Source organism: Mirounga leonina, unplaced genomic scaffold (assembly GCF_011800145.1).
Source record: "Mirounga leonina isolate KUSES-001 unplaced genomic scaffold, KU_Mleo_1.0 Mir_178, whole genome shotgun sequence".
NCBI lineage: Eukaryota > Metazoa > Chordata > Mammalia > Carnivora > Phocidae > Mirounga > Mirounga leonina.
Genome location: NW_023270464.1, coordinates 15,795,289 through 15,820,487, shown reverse-complemented (window position 1 = coordinate 15,820,487; position 25,199 = coordinate 15,795,289). Strand labels below are relative to the sequence as shown.

General features: G+C 39.8%; 1 protein-coding gene across 2 annotated transcripts in view; it reads left to right on the top strand.

Moving 5' to 3' along the window:
* The window catches only part of MCTP2 (multiple C2 and transmembrane domain containing 2), a 237,802-nt gene that overhangs the window by 151,599 nt on the left and 61,004 nt on the right, over nucleotides 1–25,199 (top strand). For both annotated transcript variants that reach the window (XM_035024053.1, XM_035024055.1), the window contains 3 exons: nucleotides 981–1,082; nucleotides 3,710–3,784; nucleotides 5,861–5,980. In XM_035024053.1, coding sequence (XP_034879944.1) covers nucleotides 981–1,082; nucleotides 3,710–3,784; nucleotides 5,861–5,980 — 297 coding nt within the window. The remainder of the gene's footprint in view (nucleotides 1–980; nucleotides 1,083–3,709; nucleotides 3,785–5,860; nucleotides 5,981–25,199) is intronic.

The following is a 25,199-nucleotide window of genomic DNA, read 5'->3' as shown; positions in this document are numbered from 1 at the left end:
GGTAAGAGAAGGCCTTGATGGGACCCACATCATTTCCAAAATGGTACAGGAGCCATTTTTCTGGGATGCCTTACATGTTGGGGTCCACTGGCAGATTAGGGTGTGGAAGTGATGTGACCTACTGGCTGAGAGAGGACATCAGAGGAACTTGCTTATTTTGAAAACTTCTCAGCGTTTTGTGCATTGTAAATACCTTTGGATTTTGACCTCAGCTTCAGCTACGCTCATGGATTTAATTTGCATTGCTCCATGGCTGTGAAACACTGACCATCTTAGTAAAATCAGTTCCTTTATTCATTTCTTAAAAAAATATTTTATGATCTCTTTATTTTGGGGTAATTTTAGATTTACAGGAAAGTTACTAGGATAATCTAGAGTTCCTAGATACCCCTCATCTTGTTTCCCCTAATGTTAACTCTTCACATTGCCATGGTACATTTACAAAACCAAAAAAAGAAAACAGACATTGTGCATTACTGTTCGCTAAACTTTGGTCTTTATTTGGATATTACCAGTTTTTCCATTAATGTCCTTTTTCTGTTCTGGGATCCAGCCCAGGGTACCACATCGTATTTAATCATCTTATCTCCTTCTGTCTTCTGAATTGTGACAGCTTCCGAGTCTTTCCTTTTTCCCATGACCTTGGCAGTCTTGAGAAGTACTGGCCAGGAATTTTGTAGAATATTTATCACTTTTAATAAATGAAAATGTATAACTTCTGGGATTTTTGAAGGAAAGCCCATGTAGACCTGCTAATGATTTGTACCACTGATTTTCCATTAATAACCGTTTCAGCCTGTTGGTTGTTACTTTATCTTCTTATCAGTTATAACAGTATTCTAGAATTTAAAGTTGATGTATGATGGGTTTAATATTTGCTGAATAGCTGCTTTATCTGTGTGTGTATGGTATGGTCTCAACTTTGCCAGTTCAGTTTAAACCTCCTAGAAAGTTGATATTTTATCTATTGTTTATGACAGATTCGAGATGGACAACCAAATTGCTACGTGTTGAAGAATAAAGATTTAGAACAAGCTTTTAAAGGAGCTATTTACTTGGAGATGGACCTCATATATAATCCGGTAAGTCTAGCTGGGCCAGCCATACCTCCCAGGTTCTCTGTACCTAAAGTAAAAGATGACCAGCCTGGCAATACTCAAATCTCAAATACCTGTAAAATGTTTCACACATATTGCAGCTAGAGAGAGAGAACAGGGTTTTCAACCTCAACTATAAAATCTGTGAGGGACAATTCAGTTTTCAACTGGTATTAATCCCCTTGAGCCAGTAGAAATGACGGTGTTTAATTCCCAGTACATCTAAATGTCAAGGAAAAAAAATAAAAATAAAAAAATAAAAGGAGAAATTAGTTTGTTAGCTTTATTTCCGATAATCTTCTCGAAGGCCACAGTTGGTGTCAGAGGTATTTTCAAGCCCCTGACATGTAATTTAGTTGTTACAATAGATGTCCTGCTATCCAACACTATGAAGAGAAGTAGTTACTCATCTGGAAACTACAGTTAAAGGAGGAATTTTTAAAACCCGTCTTCAACCTTCAGTTTAATATAAAATACGTAAATACTCATTTGCCAATCTTTAGCTATGGGCATAAAATCTGTTTTTTATACCATGGATTTATTATGTTTAGTTTTATAACCTATTCCTTGCATAAATATACTCATAACATCTATAATAATACCTAGTTTCAGGTTTTTTTTAAAGTGGAGATCTACTTTAAAGATACATAACAATCTGAATATAGAATTTTCCAGACTGTTTTTTTTTCCATAAAATCATTACCTCAATATCTTTTTAGGGACTGACCTTTATCAAGGCTTTCTAGAGCAACGCAAATTTCAAGTCTTCTGGTCCATGCTTGGATTTCAATGATTTGTATGATACTTGATTAAAATATGGAATTATAATAATGGGCAAAACCATCAGAAACAAGATTGGGAGTTAGCAACAGTTGATTCTCGGTAGGCATGAGATTTGATTGTTGTGAGCAGAGATTCCTTAGCATGCAGAGGAGTGGGCTACTTAGCCGTGACCATGCATATGCTATGGTGTCAGCAGCAGGTTCCAGAAAGGAAAAGGAGAGCGCAGGTTAATCCAGTCAGTGGTATAAATGAATGTAGGGTAATGGAGCTTTTACAGTAATTCTAAGAATGGCTGCCATTTAGTGGCCACCTACAATGGGCCGGGCTCTGACATTATTGCATTTAATCCTCACAATAAACCTGGTAAATAGGTACCATTAATGCCATTTTATGATGAGCAAATGGAGTTAGAGAACGGATTTACTAATAAATGAGTGAGTCAGCATACAGATCCACATCTTTCTGATTCTGCAATGATTCCTATGCTACCCTGCTTCTTGTTTAGTTATTTAAGAAATTATTCATAAAGTCGATGGCAGGGATATTTTTATTTTATTTTTTATTTTTTTTATTCTTATGTTAATCCCCATACATTACATCATTAGTTTTAGATGTAGTGTTCCATGATTCATTGTTTGTGCATAACACCCAGTGCTCCATGCAGAATGTGCCCTCCTCAATACCCATCACCAGGCTAACCCATCCTCCCACCCCCCTTCCCCTCTAGAACCCTCAGTTTGTTTTTCAGAGTCCATCGTCTCTCATGGTTCGTCTACCCCTCCGATTTCCCCCCCTTCATTCTTCCCCTCCTGCTACCTTCTTCTTCTTTTTTTTTTTTCTTAACATATATTGCATTATTTGTTTCAGAGGTACAGATCTGAGATTCGACAGTCTTACACAATTCACAGCGCTTACCAGAGCACATACCCTCCCCAGTGTCTATTACCCAGTCACCCCCTCCCTCCCACCCCACCCCCCACTCCAGCTTATATTTTTAGTCTCCAGTCTGGAGGTGGTGGTGTTACTTCCCTCGTTCTTCCCATTGAGTTCGCTTTCCCTTCAAGGAAGTCCTCTGTGCATCTTGTACCACAGATGACCCTTCATTTCCTGTTTTCTTCGAGCAAGCACTTGTATATAGTCTATGCACACAGGTAAAACCTGAGTTTTAGGGAAGGCTTAACCAAGAAAATATGTCAGTTGTTTCATTTTCCAGTTGTGCATCCTATGGAGTGGAGAGGGACTTGAATTTTTATTCTTTGAGCTTTTCCTCAGTATGGTGATTGGGACAAGCCACTAAATCTCTCTGAGCCTCAATTTATTCCCCATAAAATGGGTCTCAAATAACTCATCTACTTATTTTTCCATAGAATTGAGAGGAAATGAGATTCTCTGTGGAAAGATGTTTTTATAAGCAGGAAACAGATTTTCACAGACAAGGTATTATTGGTGAAAATATTGTTCAAAACCTTGATGGGAAGGAAGTTTTATTTCTTAGAAACTGGTTCGAGAGCCTCCTGAACTCAACCTCCTCAGTGCTTTAAAATACCTCCATTGATTGGCAAGGTGGATACAACACTCTTAGGGTCTCCTGGATCCAGTCTGACCTACCCAAGTGTGCTGGTGAAATGAGATACCCAGGAACACACGCAAAGCTCAGGGGTGTCCTCCATGTGTCCCCCCATCGCTCTGCTCCTGGCCAAAGGCCCTTGGCCCTAGGGTCAGAAGATACTGGTTTCCAGGTTCTTCCCAGTCATTAACAAGAAAAAGAGAAGAATGAAGTCCATTTAAATGTTGCCCCTCCCCCCTTTTAAACAATGATGTCTTTCTAGGTCAAAGCAAGTATTAGGACCTTTACTCCCAGAGAAAAGCGCTTTGTTGAAGATACCCGCAAGCTGTCCAAGAAGGTAGGTGGGTACAGTTAACAGGCTCTTTGGTACACTCAGCACTGGAAGTGCTTAATTGTCCTTACTTAGCATCTCTCCCCGCCTCCCTCTTCCCCTCCCTCCCTTCCCCTCCTCCTCCCCCCTTCCGTCCTTCCTCCCATCTTACTTCCTTTCTTCCTCCCATCACCCTTCTCCTCCCCCCCACCACCTTTCTCCATCCCTGCCTCCTCCTCTTCCCTCTCCCTTTTTCTCTCTCTCTCTTTCCCCCTCTCCCTCCCTCCCTCTTCTTCCCTCTCCCTCCCTCTCTCTCTGTCTCCACCCCCACCCCGCCTTCTCCCAGCTTCTCCCCACCTCCACTCCTCCCTCCACCTCCCCCCATCTGTCCCAGAACAAGGACCAAAGTCAGCAGGATAAGAAGAAAAAGACTGAAAACACAGATGTTGGATGAAGTAGAAGGTGTCAGCCCTCCATTCATCTCCTGAGTCATTCTGTCAAGGCACATTCCTCGTGTCAGCCTCTATAGATTCTCTGACTTGGCTCTCCCTGCTAGCCTCAATCAGTTAAGGCCCTTTCCGCCTCTGTCCTCACAAGGTCTCAGGGAGGTGCTATGCCCAGGGAGGCCTTAACTTCCTCAGCCCGGTGGATCTTAGGGGCATCTAGCCTCGAGGTTCCCCACACTGCTCCTACCACTATTGTCTAAATATTTGGGATGTGTTGGCATTTTACCTCATTCTGAGTTAACTGTCTCCCTCTGCCTATTTCCCTTAATTCCTCACTCATCAGTTTAACAGAAAGGGATGATCTGGGCCCAGTAGGGGAAGTTTTGCATTTTTTTTTAACATGACCTTTATGTTTCTTTTCAGAGTCCCTCCCTGTCTTATTCAGAAGCAGTCCAGGATTTCACTCTGTACCTATTGTCCCTCTTCAGTTGTGTAACAAAGAACAAAGTGTCCCCTTTTTAAAGTGTTTATTACTTCCACGACTTCCTGTGGGGTGAGCAGCTGTGGATGACACAAAGCAGTTAAATATAAATTCATCTCCTCATCCTTTTGTTTCCCATGAACTTCTGGGCACACTTGGGAAGGGCCTGGAATGTCTTCTGAAGGGAGCATCCCAATGTTGTGTTTTGGTCTGCCATAACATTGAGTGTAATATTTATTTGGTGTAATCTGAGTAAACGTCTTTTATTATTATTATTACTGCCTTGTGCCCTATTTATTCGAAAGTTAAAACCTGAGTTGAAGTAGGTGGGGTAATTGCTTTGCAAACAAGTTGAAATGAATCTGCCTACAACTGGGAAAAAAAGACGTTTCCTTTGCCAAGCAGGACCTCCGCATGGGGTGGCTTTGGGCTCTGGAGCTCCAGGGGATTTGGGGTCTGTTAGGATCTTCCCTATGTGCCTTTCACCACGGTGTGTCTGCAGATTTTTACACAGTTGAAGCTTGTGCTTATGATGCAGGTACTTGAGATCACTTACTATGTGGCAGGCACTTTCCAAAGGCCCTCAATTTTCTTCACTGTCTACAGGGTGAATACTAAAATCAACCCCATCGTATAAGAAAAGAGAGGTTAGGAAACTGGTTGGAGGTTGCACAGCTAGGAGGTGGGAGAGCTGGGTTCTCCTCCCACAATTAAACTTTCCTGTAGACTTTGTCTTCTGGACTACATGAGCTAGAATACTTGGACATCTAGTTTCTGCAAAAATCCATCCATTTCCTTCTAAACTAAACAATGTAGACTCTCTCTTTCTCTTTCTCTTTTTCTTACACACACACACACACACACACTCACACACATACACTCTCACACACGCATACCGAATGCCCTGCTGCTATAGCTTTTACCAGCTCAGTTTTGTCCTGAATATTATTGAAACAGGCTATTCTCCATCAAAAGAGCTACAAAGTACATTGTATTTTTTTCCTTCCATGGATGATGGTGTTTTAAAAAGAATTTTAGAAAAAGCATTAGGACTTTTCCTTTCTATTATTTTTTTTTAATTGGCAGCTATGCAAAATGTAATTTAAATGACTGAGCTGCCTGATCTAAAGAGACTATTTAAATCCAGTTCCTTGTTTTCCATTTTTTTTTTATTAGATCTTATCAAGGGATATAGACCGTGTGAAAAGAATCACCATGGCAATGTGGAATACAATACAGTTCCTTAAAAGCTGCTTCCAGTGGGAATCCACGTTGAGAAGTGCTGTTGCATTCGTGGTAAGCCTTGATTTTATGTTCAAATTATTTGCTTCTGAGTCCCAAATCCAAATGCAGATGAGTTTTATTTTACTGACATGAAGCAGAGTAATACACATTCAACATAGCTGAAGTTCACACCTGTAAGGAAACTTTAAAATATAAATGGGAGATGAACCATGAGAGACTGTGGACTCTGAGAAACAAACTGAGGGTTCTAGAGGGGAGGGTGGGTGGGAGGATGGGTTAGCCTGGTGATGCGTATTAAGAAGGGCATGTTCTGCATGGAGCACTGGGTGTTATGCACAAACAATGAATCATGGAACACTACATCTAAAACTAATGATGTAATGGATGGGGATTAACAACATAATAAGATAAAATAAAAAAAAAAAAACACTTCTATTATTTAACTGAAAAAAAATATAAATGGTATCCATTCATCTTTCTTACATATATTACAGCATAGATGAATATATAGATGTCTAAGACTGTACTTAGATCAGATTTTCCCTTGGAAATCCCTTAAATTACCCAAATCTTACTCATATACTATCACTCAGTAAGTTTAAGAGACCTAAGTTCTGTATTTTTGTAAATTTTTTTTTTCACTCAAAAATGTGTCTTTATACACGGTGGTTATTGTTCTATTAACTGTGTCTGTATAGTCTCTCCATTGTGTCTATTTCTCTCCCTCTGTCCCAGTGAATGCCAGGACTTTTTGAGAAAATGATGGTTGAAAACTCACATGACGAAATTGCTCTAATTTATGTTTTAAGTAAATCTTCACAAACTTTGATATAAAAACATTGATTCATATCAAACCACTGTGTCACATGACAAGGTGACCCAACACCACGTAAGAGAGTGACCAATGTACATGAGATGCACTCTTCCTTCTCTCTGATAACGCTGGCCCATCCTTAGGAGCGAAATAAAATCACACAATCTCAGAAGAGCCGCAAGAGATCTCAGAGTCACCTAAGGTAACCGCTGAGGGTCCAGGAATCTTGTAGGGACTTGAAAGTTGGTGCCATGCCCTCACCTTATGGTTCTGGGCACCCTCCACCATTTGTAAAAGGACTTGTTCTTGAAGAGATTGGTAGTGTCAGACGTGGAAGGAGAAACCAAATCTCTCAACTGCTAATCTTGTCCCTTTTTTTTTATCATGCTATTAATCTTTGTACTGGGCAAAGATCACAATAAGGCCTAATAGGATGTGTGAGTGGTTCTGAGTCATGATCTTCGGTAAATCATGAATCTTCTGTCTCTGTTTTTTTGTTTTTGTTTCTGTTTTTGTGTTTTAATTGTCAATGTTCTCTCCTACCTCACAGGCACATCCTCATTAATTTTTTTTTTTTTTTTTTAAATCAGCCTAAGATGTCAGCGGGTTCACGGTCACTCCCATCCTTACTCCTTATTACACAAACAAGTATATCAGCTCCACAAGAGGCTTTTTCTTTGCCATGGAGAACATTCTCTTCGGTTTCATTAATTTTAGATTTTCATCGCTTCAAGATGTAGAGGGCCTATGATGGCTGTGACCTGGACTTTTAATATACTTTTTCTTTGGTCTGGAATTGCTAAAAACAATTGGCCTTAATAAGAACATTAGTAAAAATGCTAGTAATCCATATCTGTCTTGTCTTGGCATTTATTCATCTGCTTCCCTTTCTTATAACATTTTCCGCTGGGGACCTCATGTGTTGCCTTCCTCTTCAGCCTCCCCACCTCCACTTCCCACCTGAATTCTCTTCAGAAACTTTCCACGGAATGTTCTCTTGTGATTCTGGGCAAAAGAGGAAAGTCAACACAATTGGTGGCTTCTTTCAGTCAGCACCCCAGCCAGCCCCTGTGAGGAGAAGAGGATTTCCTCTTTCTTGAGCTTAATTTCTGGCACCGTGATTTTTAGAAAAACAGAGCTCCATTGCACTGGCTTATGTAGGAGAATGACAGAAATGATTAATGGGCCGCTGGCCTGATCTGAAGAAAGATTAGAACAAATGAATAGAAATAGGTTGTCTACTAGAGGGGGCTTCTGAATGGGAAGGGAGCTTTGACAGTGGGTCCTTGCATGCGTCCGTCCTGGGGGCACCATGCCAGGAAACGCGCTCCCAGGCTAGCAGATGCAGGCGGCCACTTCATCCTTTCAAGTCACTGTGGCCCCCCAAATGGAAGATAAAGATGGTGCTCTCCTTGCTGGTTGTCCACAGTGTGATTTTTGCAAGGGTTTGTGAGCCTGGGACAGTCTCCACTGCGTGTGTGTATTTATTGGGGGACATTTCCCAGTGGACATCACTGAAAAAAATGCAGTCAATTTAGGAATGATACATGCATGAACCTTTTCTGTGAAGGTACTAGAATGAGGAGTGCTCCCTTAAAGGCATTTAGTTTTCAGTTTTAATTTGAAATGCCGTGTTCGAATGTTTATCTCATGTCTACTTTGACCAGCCTTGGCAGATCTCAGAGATACTACAGATAGAGAGAGAGGTGTTCTCCCCTCCCTAAGCCGATGAAGTGTCATCTTATTAGAGAATGTTTTTGTGACTACTATCATCATGGTCATTCCAAAACTCTTTTCTTGTTCCTAAAGCAAGAGCATATAAAGAAAAGGTACTTTCAGGATAAAATAAAAATATGTATATTAGTCTCCCTTATTATATTTTAAGATTATGGGTATCCAAGACTTCATTTTTGGAGAGAGCATTTTGCTTTTATGCCTCTTGCCTACATACTGATGATGTTAGCCTCCTGTTGAATGTACAGATGGGTAATTTCACACTTTGGGGCCACCACTGGCTGTGGTACTATGTCCCTGACTCTGTGGGATCCCATTAAGGGTTGTCTTTCTGCAAAGCATTGGATCCTCAGGTGACCTGGGCCAGAGAAAGGAAGGGCTCCTGTGATGCCGAAGGCCCGCTTCTTCTCTTCCTTGCTCCGCTGTGGAGAATGCTGGGTTTGTCACTTGTACACCCTGATTCTCTCCTGGGATCTACCAAGGACAGGATGCTGTTACTGGCCCTTATTCATTGGTGTGACAATTTGTTCATGCTTCATTCACTTACCTTGGCGTTACGGGCAGAAGAGTTTTGTGGTGGTCTGAAGCAAGGTCTCAGGCCAAGCTTTTACTAAATAATAGGACTGCATTTGAAGGCCTTTTTATATTCGAAAGTAGGATGAGTGGTATCTGAGGGTTCACTGCACAGGTGGGTAAAGAACCGTTTTTGGTGGGCCAGTTCCCAGTGGGGCTTTGCCTTCCCCTCGAGGTCCAGGAAGTGACTCTAGCACCACAAGCTAAGGGCAAAACTATAGGAATTTTTTTTCTTATGTTTTGTCAGATAACATAAAATAGCCGATTAACATCATGTCAGTGTCTCGGTTTTCAGAGGAGACAAAGCATGAACATTGTAGGATCGTGTTTGGTATATTCTGGCTGTTCAATTTAAGACTTTATGAAAGCAAAGCATACGTTTCTAAGGATTCCTATGGGTGTGTATATGAATATATCATAGCTTGTTGAAAGCAGTGTTCAAGACGAGTGGCCTATAAAGATAGAAGTCCACATGGTGTCTGGTCAGAAGTGGGTGGACAAACATGGGAAGATTTATCTTATTAGACTGTCCAGGCGTAAACCCTTCCACCCTGGGATTTATCCCCTTTCTACTTACCCAGGTGGCTGTATTCCTAACACTTGGAGAAGAAAGTTGTCATTAATCCACTGACACATGCTATGTGAATGTTGCCCACAACATTGAATTCATTGTTGTAAGAAATTAAATTTGGATTTTTTTTCTGAGTGGTCAAGCCATTCATGCGTCTGTAGGCTCAATTTCTGTTTTGTTGGCATGACTATGGAAAATCTTGCTCATTTTGTCTCTTGGGTCTTTCTCTTTCCTCCACGTTTTCTAGATATTTTACTCTGTTGCATTTTCTGAGCTTGACTTGTTATAAATTAAATATGTATATATTTTGTTTTTTCTGCTCAAAGAGTCCTATTCTCAACTTTTCCAAAGGAAAATGATGTCAGTTTAATGACAGAGGCACAGGGTAACTAAAAATGATGCCTAGAAGAAGCACATCTGGGTATTGCCCTGTGAATGGATTTGTAATTACACATGGTGTTTCATAGACCTGCACATGGTCATTTTCAGACACAGACTTTCACCTCTAGGTGTCTTTAATAGCTCACGTTTCAGTGCTTACTGTGTGTCGGGCACCGTCCGAAGCATCTTGCAAATGTTACCTCATCTAATTCTCACCAATACCTGCTGATGTAGGTATCAGTTATTACCTTCTTTGTACAGATGAGAAAAATGAACCCATAGAGGTTAAACAGAGTGTCAGAGCTCATATGCTTTTAAGAAGCACAGCTGGGATATTAACCCAGACCATCAGGCTTTAGAGTACATGTGTTTAACCATTGAGCTGTACTACCTCTCACTGATGTTCGGAATTGCAGTGATTGTGGTCCTGGTATTTAAATAGATGATAATGACTGTAGGGACAATGACATTAGTCATTTCAGATATGTATTTAGATGTAATGAATGGGAGTTAAGCCTTTTCCAAGATGCTTTGGGCGGGGGGGACCCTCATCATTTGGGTGGGAATAATTCTTAGTCATGGTCATTATATTCACAAGAGATGGAGCCAGAACTAAAGAAGCATAAGGTGGAAATGTCTGTACCATCTCTGGGGAACAGCCCAGACCCTGGGAATCACATGCGCATGACATCCTTGGAATCTAGCTTGGTGGTCTGGAAAATCTCAGTGGCTGGTTCCAGGCTGAGCCCCCAGTTGGAGACTGAGTTATTTTTACCCACTGTGCAGGGGAAACTCTTAGATGATGGAGAAAGGCTTTCAAAGGGAGCATGAATGCTGAAAACAAGTACATGAAAGAGTCATGGATGGAATCTACAGTTTTGCCAGATTCTTTTTGAGAATTCCAGGTTGTTCAAAATAAAGGATAAGAGTAGAGATGAGCACATTTATCTATCTATCTACATTAATGCATTCCTTCAAACAGCTATCGAAGAGGTAGACCCACATTTCTAGTGTGTGTGTGGGGGGTGGGGGGGGCGGTACTCTATAGTCTCTCCCCATGTTTCCGGACAAATACATTATTTAATGATAGTTACAATGAATTGAATTTGTTCTCAAAAGATAATTCTGCATTGTGATGTTTATACTGTGGAACCAATCATCTATGGGGGATTTTTGTTTGTTTTTCTGTTGGGTACATGTATTTTACAAACCCCATACTGTCTATGAAAAGACCTAATGTTACATTATGGCATAAGTGAATTATTTTCATATGACAAAAAAGCATTTACTTGACAGATGGCATCATCAGAAGATTATTTTAAATAACAAAGGTCTCCTAATGCTGTAAAAAAGGATTGCATTTTTTTTTTCAATTTTCCACGAGTTTTTCAGGCACACACCTATTGCTTCAAGGGATGCAAGTCTGTGGGGCATTGATGGATTCCTTGTTTTATTAAATTTTTACTTGGACATTTGATGTTAAAAAGTAATCTAAATCTACCATATATCAATGGGTATCTTCATAAAGCTATGATTTTAACATCTGTGACTTTTTTCCTCAATTTTTTGAGTGTCAGAAAATGAAGAATTTCTTCTTCAGAGTCGACAGGGCCTGCGATATGATACATAATTTAAAGCATCAATCAACCTTTCCTCCAATAAGGTTAAAAATACAGTTCCCCACTTTCTTAGTGAAATCCCGTATTTCGTATACATGGAATTCTTAGCTTTTAGAGATCCTGGAATGTTGAGAAATGTGAAATGATTTCGCATCGAACTTATAAACAACAGCAGCAGTAACAGAATGGGCCCTTCCAACCCACATGCCACGTGTGAAACACAGAGAGAGAGACTAAGAGAGCCTAAGAGGCAAAGGTATTTGGAAAATACGGAGTTTCTCCATGAAACATTGTGTGAAAACAGTTTACTTAGCATTTCATACGCAATCTTGAGGATGCTTCTGTCCATGATCCATTCTGTGGTCTAAAGAATGTTCAGGTTGAAAGTACTTTGCTACAAATGACTACTATAATGGGAATTTTGTTTTTAAATCAGACTATTAAAGTAGTGCTGGTCCATGTCTTCTTGATGCTTTTGATATTTATGTGTTAACTGTGTCTAAAAGATTTACTTCTTCTTTAAGTTCTATCATCAATTTATTCACAACTAGATGCACCTGCATTTGATTAAACATTTGGTGGCTGTTTCCATATCCACCAGAAGTCAGTTGTATGTACAAAACAGACCTCACTTCCTGTTCAGTAGGTGTTTGCGCAGTTGGAGCTCAAGATTAACAGTATTTCTCTAAAGCTGAAAAAAAATCCAGTTCCAATAACCATTTTGTCTGGAGGAGAAGATATTTTTTGACATTTTAAATACGTCCATATGTACTTGTGTGCGAAATGTATAAATATATCGTGTAAAATGCTTGAAATATTTGACAATTTATTGTTTTATTTAACATTTATAAGATGATTTCCCAAATCTTCCTTTTACAGAGGACTACATAATATACCTTCAAAAATATTTTAAAGGGTTTTTTCAGCATTTTTTTCATCAGAACAATCCACCATCACACATTGTGATTATAATTTTTACAACATAATTGCACCTTCTATTGACAACTCAGGCATTAACTAATTATGCCATTTAATAAAATTACAGTAATTGCATTAAAAGATTATCTGTTGAAAACTTAAAAGTGCACTCTTAACTATTCTAGCATATTTTCATGTTTATATTTTCAACTTTATAATTGAATTGCACTTTTAGACAGAATCATAGCTACGCTGACTGAATCAGTTGATATTTTAGAGTGTCCCAGTTTTGACTAGTAAGCATTAGATCTTCTTCTTTTTTTTTGGTCTTTTTTTTTTAATTCATAGAAGAGCATACATTGCCAATCTTCACATGGCCCCATTAGATAACAAATGAATGGTTAACTCTCACTTTTGTATGACAGGTGCCAGTTCTATATGGGAATACTTTTGTCTCTACCTACTGCCTCCTCTATGGCTTTCTGGTGGGATACACACACACACACACACACACACACACACACACACGTTTTCTGCCTTCTGTGAGTTTTCTGGTTGGGAGCCATTGTCTTTTTCAGATTCTCAGTGAATTCAGTCTAGTTCTCTCTACTGTCCAGAGATACCCTACTGTTAATTTGAACTTGGTCCTGAGTGTAGGGTCTTCAGTCTCAGAGAAGGAAGAAACCTGGAGGTCATGTCACTCCTTGACCCAGCCAGTGCCCTTTTCAAGCTTGCCCCATGCATTCCCTCCCTCGCTTTCTACAACCTTGTTTGTCCAGAGTCTCAAGCCCTGTTAGATACTGAGGCACAAAGATGAAACTGTCATGCTAAGTCCTCACCTGTCCCTTATCCACCTCCCTTCTCTCCCCATCTCCCTTCATTCCTCTCCCTTCCTCCTTCTCATCCATCTGCCCCTCCTCCCAGCTTCCCCAGCCCCCCTCCCCATTTCTCTTGCCTCCTCCTCCCACCCCACTTCTCTCCACTGCCCTCCTCTTATAGTTGAAACCAAAGTGATGCCATTTAATGATTGACACGGACTGTAAGAAAATTTAAATTTATCCTTTGGAGATCAACTTAGATAATATGCAAGGGAATATTTTAAAAATATGAAATGGGCTACAAATGTGGGTAGGGATTATTATCTGATATCACTATTGGTAGGTATGGTGGTATTCTCCTAACTCAGAGAGAGGCTTCACTAAAGCAGGTGCACACGCATACATGCGCATAGTTGCAGCTTCATCACAGAGGATGTTATCTGAGGATTTGTGAAAGACCTGTTTCAGGATAGGGTAGAAATGCAAATCATTGTATTACATGCCATATCGTTAGTGTTCAAGAATCAACTATTTCTAGGGCTGATTCATATGCATAGAACCACCAAATGCCAAAGCATGCAGTTCTGTCTTTAAAGCTCTAAGAATACTCTTCATGTTCGACCTCATAAATTAATTCTTCACATCAAAAATGGAGGAATTTTGTTTCTATGACCTAATAATTCAGGTTAATGTGAAACACTAAAGACTTATTCAGTGTATTGTAGCCATATGTTGGAAGGATTGTTTTAGGACAGTGTGAGCTACAAAATGGCAAAGACCCCATCTTTTACCTCTGCATATGTCCTTACGGCTCATGTGTTGGGTACACAGCAGGCTTCTAATCAATGCTGCTTGGAAGAGTGCTAGAACCAGTACAAACCATCTGTTATCAGATACTGCTTTCTTTTTATCCTAACTCCTTCTCTGACCGTGACAGCCTGTGGCCACATCAGAAGGTAAAATCCATAGACACAGTCTAACAGCTTCATCATAATCTTGTCTAATGTGCATTTTTCTAGCTTTCCCTCGATGCTACCCATCCAGGGGGTGGTGCTAATCTACAGCAAAAGGACCAAAAGGCAGCCAGCAGTTAGAGTACCAGGGGGAAGAGGAAGGGCGCTGGCAAATCTCTAACCCAGATCAACAGCCCCTGAATGAGGGGGATTTTATTTTTGATTCTCATAGAGGTGGGTGGTGCCTCCCCCCCATCTGTTTCTATATGTGACACCTGGATGCGCAAACATTTTGTATGATGCAAAAGTGAAAAGATCTAGAAATAAGCGAGAAGGAGAGGGAGAAAAATCACCGGTGTGTGTGTGAAAACAGTTATAACTGGTTCCCTGCTTTGGTCTGGACCTGTTGAAGAGCCGTGCTCAGCACTTGTATTTTTGGCTAATTTGATACTGCCTTTTTTTTTTTTTTTTTTTTTTGTGGCCCAAGCTTTGTCATTTGTTTCTAAGCTGTCATTTTTATTAGTCTCTCTGGCTGATCTTTGGGGCTCCCCATCAGGTGGCGTGTGCTCTCCGTTGTCTGGCTGGGCTTGGCAAGCTGATGGCCCTTTTATTGCCATGTGCAGTGCGGGCATGCTTGCCTTAGCCTGTAGCCTGTAATTAGACCCACTATAGGCGACAGTTACAGGAGAGCCTGGTAATCATTCTAGCTGCCTGATCTGATGTTTATGGAGAGAAACCTTCTTTGTGGTCTGGTGAGGGTTTACTATGCTCTATTGTACTTTTTGCCATTTGATTTATGACTTAGGAAGGTGTGTTTTGCTACCTCTCCTCTTCTCTCCGTGTTGTGTCATTGGCTTTTCAAATAACAGCTAATTTGGGGGGGGGGGAAGGGGGGAAGGAGACATTCAGTGGCCTAATATTCCAGTTCTCACTTTGATTAAAAAAGATGCAAAGACAATTAAAATCCAATTCAGTAGGTCCTCATCTAAGCCATGTTTCTGTACAGTGTTTGCTGACTTTTAATCTCACTGGGATTTTCTTATAGCCCAAATCCATACGTACCCAATATATATATACCCAAATCCATATATATATATAGGTCCTTTTAAAATGACTTTTTCTGAGCAAGCTTTTTAAATTTTTTGTTTCAAGTCATTGCCAAATATGCTCATTTAGTCAAGAAAAAAAAAAAGAAAGAAAGAAATGCAGTTCTTAGCTCACTTGGTGTTGAAAATAAGACCCTCATGGCTACTGTTTTTAAGTCTGGAAAAGCATGGAGCTATAGAATGTTAAATCAGAGGGTCCTTCACATTCGGTAGAGTGATTTTCCTAAGGCCTTGTGGCTTGTTAGAGGATGCTGCTCAACGACTATACACTTGTCTAGTATGTGATGTTTGTGGTCATAAACTTTGCAATTATGGTTTTAGTTCATGAGTATGAACTACGTCTACATGGTAGCCATGAATTATGTTCTTAAAAATTAAAAAAGCCCAACATTTTTCCTAAAGTCTTATGTTTGAACATTATTGTATATGTCTGCAGACCTGCTACTCAGAAGGGTAATGTGGCCTGGAGGAGCAAAAGTCTGTATAGTTACTCCATATGCATCTTACAGGTGATGAATCCTTTTCTTTTCTTTTCTTTTTTTTTAAGATTTATTTACCCACTTTAGAGAGAGAGTATGCATACGTTGGGGGGGGACGTATAGGGTAGAGGGAGAGAGAATCCCAAGCAGACTCACCCCACCAGCGCAGGGCCTGACACGGGGCTGCTGGGCGAATTCCAAGACCCTGAGATCATGACCTGAGCCAATATCAAGAGTTGGTCACTTAACCGACTGAACCAGCCAGGCGCCCCAGGTGATGGATCTTTCTAATCCAGACTTTATGGGGACAGTGTTGAAGACATGAATATGATGATGATGATGGTGATGATGATCTGTGCTTTTGTGTTTAAGCTTTGACCTCTGCTCTTAAAGCCTGTTCTTTATTGGGATACAGTAACACTTAATAAAATACTATCTAACACTTGTCTTTTGTTTAAAGAACAACAAAACCCTAAGTTACTTTTCTTCTCTGGTATATTTCTTCTCTGCTATAAGCCAGGTATATGCAATTATAAACTTTTTTGTAAACTGTTCCTTAGCAAAAACTGCTCTCCTTGGAAATCATTGAAGTCCTCACCATTTTGGTAAGGAAATTACTATAGGCTAACTTTCCATCAGAATTTTACTTTGCAAAATTAGAAGTGTCATGTGTGCTTTGCTGTTAAAAAATTGGCTGCCTGTGGCCACAGTCCCCTACACCTCCTTCAGTAAATCTAATTTTGCATTTCGTTGGCGATTTTTACATGTTTATTAATGTATATATTTTCAAAAGATAAAAATTGATAGCCCAGAAATTTAGTACACACACATAGGCACACACAGACACACACACAATAAGAGAGAAAGAGGAGGAGGAAGAAGAGAAGAAAGGAAAAGAGGAAAAGAAAGAATGGCAAATAGCCTGACCATTGCTTGAGTTTACTTAAAGATAGTCCTGCAGGTGGCGATAGAAACTCATAAATGATAAAAGTCCAAGGTAAATTTCTGTGGATTGCTTCTTGGGGATTTTAATTTCAGCAATTTATTTTTAATTTAATACAATCATCGACAAGCAGAAATCATTATATTAATTTAAAAAAAACCTCAAGTTTTGGTGTTGTGTAATCTCTTTTTATGGTAATTTACTCAGATACTCTATGGCATGTTCATCTTTATGCACAAGGGATGAGATCTGGATTATTGTGAAGTTGGTACAGATTTCATAGGACAACCATTTTAAGCCTTTTTTTCCCTTTTATTTTTAATTTTCTTAACTAAAATTGTATGCCTAATGCCATTGGTCAGGGTTATAAAATCCTTTGCTATTGTACTAAATTACTTAGGCATAGTGCTCTGTGTGTTTGTGCGTATGTGTACATGTATGTGTGTGTGTGTGTGAGTCTCTACACAGATTCTCATCAGAGTATTAAATATAGTTGGTTCAGAAGGGCATTTCCTTCCTTAGCTAATTGTTCATGGTCAGTTTTAATTTGAGTGGAATCACGAATTCCTTGAAAGTGGTTTTACCCAGGGATTAAAAACATAAGCAATTTCTTTTAAAACATTAGAAGATGCACAGTAGATATGGTAACATTTTTTCCAGTTACTTTCATTATTTCATTTTAGATCTTAGGCATTGTTGAAGCAAAGTTAAAACATCCAGTAGATCTTTCTTTATTGCTAGTTAAGGTTCAAAAGTTCTTAAATTGCTTTTTGTGGGTATATATTTTCATCCGCCATTTTTTTTCTTAAGTTTGGGTTTGAAAATGCTAACTCTAAAGTGATTTGCTGAAACATAAAGCTAATACGCAGCTCTTCTCTTTTCTTGTAGTCTTGTTTGAAAAACCTTGGCAGTACACATTTTCAAGGGGGAACTGCCTTGATTCTAAGAAAATGTAATTATTTTGCTTTAAATGCTGTAGGCTTTAGATGCTGAGTGTCCTCAATAAACAGCTGTGATAGTCTTGAGCAAATTGTGTGAATTTCGGCCTTTGTCTCTCTCTTGAACATTTCACCAAGTCTTGTGATAAAGTTCAAAACCAATAAGGTCTTGTATACTATAAGCTTGGATACAGAATTTCTTACAATGGGAGAGGGAGGAAAAGAAAAAAAGAACAGAAAAGAAACCTAGCCTTATATTCTGTTTCAATTGCTATTCCAATTACTCATGAGGGAGAAAAGTGGAAAGTAAGTCAGACTCTCAGAAAACCTATTTTGCTGTCTTCGTATAAAGAATATTCAGTTCTCTGTTAGCAGCTGACCAAAATCTAATCCATTAAAAAATATATCGTGGTAAGCAGTTCTTGAAAATGTTTATAATAAATGGTAAAAGCCAAGCTTCCACTATGAGATTAGCAGTTGGAACAGGATGTGTTCATCAGGAAATAGGTTATTGCCTGACCGTTGTGCTTTGCCACATGACCTGCAGGACAGATGAAGATTTAAAAGCTTGGAGTGCAAGGAGTTTATTTGATCCCCCCCCCGCTCCCCTGCTTTGCTTTCTTTTGCATATTACAGTACTGTTTATCATACCTGGCATTTTTCTCAGTAAGTTGATTATGAAGTTCATTTTATAGACAGGAAACATCAAATGTTTTGGAGGTTGTCCCCCTCCCTGCAGCCCATACTCACCTAAGGACCCATCCATATTAATGCAACTGTTGTAGTCTCCCCTTCTCCGAAGTTTGGCTTCCCATGGTTTTAGTTACCCAGTGTCAACCTCGGTCTAGGATCAGATGATCTTCTGTCTGATGTATGTCAGAAGGTCACTCGTAGCCTAGCACTCCGGCCCAGTGCCTGCGTCATTCACCTCACCACGTAGGTATTTTAACATCTCTCATCATCACAAGAAGGGTGAGTATGTACAAAAGATACTTTGAGAGAGGCCACATTCACGTAACTTCTGTTATAGTATGTTGTTATGATTGTTCTGTTTTGTTACTCATTAATGTCTGTTGTTAATCTCTTACTGTGCCTATTTTATAAATTAAATTTTATCATGGGTGTGTATGCATGGGAAAAACATAGCATCTGTAGGGCTCGGTACTCTTTGTGGGTTCAAGCAGCCACTGGGGGTCTTGGAAGGTATCCCCCACAGATAACGGGGGAACTACTGTAATTCACTTTTACAGAACAGACTCTGTAGCTTTAAAAAATAATAAGAGAATTGTGAAAGACTATTTTCCACAAGTCTAGACTCCCCTCCCCCCTTCCCCCATCTTAAAGATACAGGAAATACATAGAGGATTAAGGTGATTTTCCTGCTTTGCTTGATTGCAGTCCAGTCTCAGACCTAGTGGACAGTAGTGCTCATGAATAATGCCTTCTGTGGGGATGATACCTATAGTAACACACGGAGTGACTAAGAGATCAAATATGCTGGCTAAAAAGCCTTAGGGAAGCATTATGTGTCTGAGGTCTGATCTATTGTCTGGGAGGTCGGAGAGTGTTAATGCACTCCACAAAGATTACACTCCCCCTCTAATTGCTCCGACACTTCCTTAAAGGATTTAAACAGTCAGGAAAGGTGACGCTCCTTGTCAATTTTTGTCTTCTGCCTGCAGTTGAAGTTTATCTGTCTTTCCACTGAGACCACTAGATCAAGTAACGTAGCCATTGTCAAAGGCATAAACTCTGAATTAAGAGTGAAAGCAATGAGAGATGTTATTTACAGCTCCATTATTATTTGCTCTTTAAATGCTTTGCATTCCATTTCTGGTGTTTACATTGTGAAAATGACAGCATATCTCTGTTCAAAATGGGGCCTGAAAAGAGTCTAAAGCTTCACGTTGGTTTTTGATCAGGTTTGTTTTCATAATCTTTTCTCAATGCCATAAGGCCCAGTGTGGTATCTTGCATTTGGGTTATTTCAGTTAAAGACTTGGAGGATAGTGAACTTTAGCATTTCCTCTGTCGCCCCCAGCCCCCAACACACACACACACACACACACACCCCATTCTGAAATGTTTATCCTGAATTAGGCATTTACAAGATTGACCCACCCGAAGGACTGGTGACTTTGTCCAGACCATCACTGTAAATTTCAAACGTTGTGCAAACATATTTTTAAAAAGCTCTCTTCTGCATTAGAGAATGCTTCCTCCATCCTGTGTGTCCAGGAGCTGACATGGTAAATTTTATCAGACTCTATGTCTCTTATGTTGCTTTGATTATAACTACGTATTTTCAAAATGACACTGAAAAGCTTAGAGCAAGGTTTTGCCAGTTCTTCCATGACAGTGGTTTAGAAAATATTGGGGATCTGTATGTTTGAGCAAGCATATTGAATCCTTAAATTCATGGTGTGCATTGCTGTAGGAGTGGGGAGGGCATGCTTGCATTTTGCCTTGAGCATTTTCTACCCGCTATGCACAGTTGCATCATTGAGAGGTAAGAATTCCTCTTAGATCAGTTCAAATCACTAATATATGTGGCTTAGAGCCTACAATATAATATTTATGTAGCTTCCGAAAGAGACTTGGGAGGATTCCCTGTAATTCAAGATGGTAGTCTGAATGATGGGTGTAGAAGGATTTTTTTTTTTTTTTTTTTTTGAGAAATCCTTGTTTGTCCCATGGGATTTTCACACTTTTCAGCTGACGGCACTGTATTTTACTCATACTGTATAAAGCTGTCAGTGTATTCGTTATATGTGTCTCCTGAAGACTCTGAGCAGATGACAAGAACAATTGCTAGAGGGGAAAAAACACATTTGAATCAACATCTTCAGAGCAGAATTTCTCTAGTGTCTCCTGTTCCTGCTCCTACGTGGACTGTCCCTTGCACTTTTTCTTATTGCATGCTCTCTCACACTGTTGGTAGATTACACTGAATGTTTCATCTGTATATAAAAATTAAAAATTCAAACAAAAATCTGGCCCACATGAAGAACAGGCCCTTTGGGCATATGGTTCATTATGCATATTCGTTTAATTACTAAAACACTTGGGATGGCTTTCCTGCCCTTGCTTTCAACTTGCAAAGTTGGATCTCTTCTGTTGCACAGAAAATGTAGCACAGAATTCTGTAGGAGAAAAAAAGAAAAGAAAAAAAAAAAAAAAAAACAGAGCCTTTGAAGAAATTACTGGAATTCACCAAAAGGAAGTAGGATTCTCAGGATAAAGCCAAAGGAAATAAGGATCTCTCTCTCTCTCTCTCTCTCTCTCTCTCTCTCTCTGGTCTCTCTCCTTCTCCCATTTCTACCATTGCTCCTGAAGGCTGGTTTTACCATGGTTAGTTTATATGAATGCAAGCAGTGCAGGAACGCGAGACTAAGGATTCAGGTTTCAAGTACATTCCCTCTGAGGGACTCAAGTCTCTTGATGAAGCTGGCTAAGTTTTATTGGTTAGAAGGGGACTCCTCTGAAAGTGTGACTTTAATTGATTTTTCAGGGCAAACAGGTGGTGATGGTTTAGACATGCACTAGCCTCAGTGCCACTCCTAATTTGGGGCTGTACATATAATAGCTTTATTAAAATATACAGTCTCCTGGCTTTGCTTTTACCTGAACATCTGCCTCTTCGTTTTTAAAGGGCCTTTTAAAATATTTTAATTCTGTGCTTAAGTGGATCATATCCTAGAAAGGCTTGAGGAAGACTTTATATTCTATTCATGTCATCCCGTTTTTGATTTGAAATGAAAGACGTTAAAATTCAAGCAGCATCTTTAAATAAGATCATTGTTGTTTTAGGAATTTTTGTTGTGATGGTGGTTGTTTGGGGCACATTTATTTACATGATGCAACAGATTTTGAACTTTTGGTGAGCAGAAGATTGAGTGAGTGAGTGTGTGAGTGGATAGGAGAGAGAGTGTGTGTGTGTGTGTGTGTGTGTGTGTACATACTTAAACCCCTTATTTTGGGTTCCTTCCTGGTTTATCGTGATGTCTCAGTGTTATAGGAAAGCTTCTCAGATTCCTCATGATCAAAACAAATTCAGGACTCCTAAAAGCATGTTTCGGGGAGAGGAGGATGCAAACCTGGCTTCATGTTTGTGTTTGGTGTTAGGTATGTGTGGCTCTGATGTAAACTGTCTTCCTTTTGATGGAGGAAATAGATAGTCTATCAGAGTAATGGGAGACCATCTAAGACATTCTCAGTCAGATTCCTAAAGGGATTGTGCTTTGCTATAAATAGTATCACTCCCTAATCACTGTTGGAGGGTTCCTGAATTAAAGCACCTTAGTCTGTTTTAAGCACACCGAGTATGTGCAGGCTTAATGTGAACGGATTGCAAGCCTCCTCCTTTTAGTGCCAGAAATAAAGCTACAAGCAGAGTAACTTAATACAGTGAACTGCTTTACTTGATCACTGCACTAATGCTAATTAGATACACTTGCTTTATTACCCAGAGCGATTTTTTTCTGTATTCATTCTGATCTAATCTTTCTATGAACATGAAGGAGTCAGTCGTAAGTGTGAAGTTTAAGCTTTTAGTCACAATTGTAGCCTGATGTTCATGGGACCAAAGTCAGAGAACACTTTTTGAGAATGCTTTGTCCACTGAGAGTACAATTAGAGTCCCATCGGACTTCTGCCACAGACGGTGCCCACCGTGCCAACAATTACGAGTCTGAAATAATATTTATAGGTACATGTAATGGGATTTTTCCTTGACTCCTTCAAGATACCCAGCTTTATGGGGAGTAAATAAAAGTGTGAGGATTTGTCCTCCCTTCCTTTAATCAGAGCAGAGAATTTGCTGATGGCTTTGAAAAATATATTTACCAAAATCAGACTGTCAACTGCTCAATTACCAGTTTCTGCAAAAAAGCGTAATGAGGAATTTATTGTTTGGTTGTAGACCTGAAATTATGATCATTCCAGGAGGAAAAAGCTGATAGTTGCAGCCCATTAGTTGCTTTATTTCATTTAGTTCAGTGCTTTTCTACTTTGTAAACTAGTCGTTCTGCCTTTATGAATGGTATGGGGACGTTCATTGGACCATAGGCGATCATTTGACCATTTTCCATTTATATAATGTCATCAAGAAATGTAAAGTATAAAGTGGCCAGTAGCATGATGCAAACATGAAAGTGATGGGATTTTAATAAATGCTTCGTATTTCAAGGAGGAAAAGGATTATGTATTTAGTATTTGGTATGTATAAATACAGGTTAGAAGCATTCTTTTTTTTTTTAAGATTTTATTTATTTATTTGACAGAGAGAGACACAGCGAGAGCAGGAACACAAGCAGGGGGAGTGGGAGAGGGAGAAGCAGGCTTCCTGCTGAGCAGGGAGCCCAATGCAGGGCTCAGTTCCAGGACTCCGAGATCATGACCTGAGCCGAAGGCAGACGCTTAATGACTGAGCCACCCAGGTACCCCTAGAAACATTATTTTCTGTTGTTAAAAAGTCCCATAAGGGGCACTGGGTGACTCAGTCAGTTGAGCGTCCAGCTCTTGATTTCGGCTCAGGTTGTGATCTCAGCGTCGTTGGATCAAGCTCCGTGTCTGGCTCCGCGCTCGGTGTGGAGTCTGCTGGAGATTCTTTCTCTCTCTCTCTCTCTCTCTCTCCCCCTCTGCCCCTCCCCCAGCGCTTGTTCTCTCTCTCTCTCTCTCTCTTTCAAATCAATACATAAATCTGTAAACAGAAAGTCCCATAATACATTCAAAAGGGGAAAATAAAAGTCAACAAAAATTCCACGTCTAAAAGAATACAGTCTAAAAGTCTCCAATTTATGGTTAATTTTAAGATTATATGGATTTATATATGGACTTATAAAACCAGAGTGGAATTAGCTACATAGATCCATGGAAATGTCCATATGTTCTTTTATATAGAATAGTATTACTGTGAAATTGGAAGTTTGAAAATTATACACATTGTTTATTCTAGCAGTCATGGGAGATAAAGTAGGAAACATGTAATTCAGTTGTCCTTCTGCAAAAGTACTGAGAGCAAATTACCAGTGAGGGTCGTTCCCACATAAAACTAGAACTAGTTAGTGGAGTTTTGTCTTTAAGAGATAAGGCAAGATGCCCAGTTTGACATTTTCCCCCCAGTGAACTGACCAGACCATTTTATATCATATAGAAATAGTCAAAGAGAATGCCAGATGAACATCAGAAATGGCATATTTCAATGCTCAAGGAAATACATGGTTAATGAGTTTTGATTCAGATAAGTTTATATATAAACATATATATATATACATATACATATATATATATATACGTGTGGCAACCAGAACATGACGTAGAGGTAAGGGTTGAGATACGAAGTTTTTATTGGAGGACAGGGGAGAAAAGGGAGGGTCAGGGTAGGGAAGGGCATTTCAGTTCTGGGCCCGATCTGAGTTGACATTTGCCAAAGGAAATCTCTTCCATGATGGGTTTCTTTATTCCCCTTACCTCTTTCTAGGTGGAGATTAGATCAGGAGGAACAAATCCCTTCCTAGACCCTGGTTCCTTCCAAAGGTGTAGAATTCACTCTCTGGTCAGTCTAGACAGCCCTTTCCAATTTCCCTAGGTATGTTCCCCCTTTCATATTATACTACTTTATTAGTTTTCTGTTGCAAGTATGACAAATTACCATGTATGTTAGGTGGCTTTAGACAGCACAGATTTATTATCTCAGAGTTCTGGAGGACAGGAGTCCACCACCACAGGTCTCACTGGCCTAAAATCAAGATGCTGGATGGGCTACATTCTATTCTGGTGGCTCTAGGGGAGCATCTATTTCCTTTCCTTTTCCAGCTTACAGAGGCTGCTCATGTTCTCTGGCTCATGATCCTTTCCTCCAGCTTCACATCCAGCAAGGGCACATTGTTGAGTCCTCGCATGGCATCTCTTTGGCCTTGCTTTGCCCTCACATCTTTTTCTGACTTTTTTCTTCTGCCTCTACCTTCCACTATGGACTGACCCTTGTGATTACATTGGACTCAACCAGGTAATCCATGATGATCGCTAACCTAACCTATGTTAAGGTTGGATGGTTAGCAACCTGACCTCTATCTGTAACCTTAGTTTCCCTTTGCGCTGAAACATACTCACAGGTTCTGGGGACTAGGACATGGACATCTTTTGGGGTACCATTATTCTGCCTACCACAAGTAGGCCCTTCATTGCAGTCCTTCATTCATGTTGCTTATCTGATGGATAAGGATTTATGAAGCAAGTATTGGCTCCTTGCATAGGAAGTAATTTAGTGAGGCATACATTTGGGAGGAGGGAAGAGGTTATGGACTGTGGACATGTCCATCAGAGTGGCTGGGAGAACTGTAGTTTCAAATAGACAAAAGTCACATGTTATCAGCAACTTGAAAGATTTCTGGTATTTGGTTAGCTCATTTGGCTTTCCCCA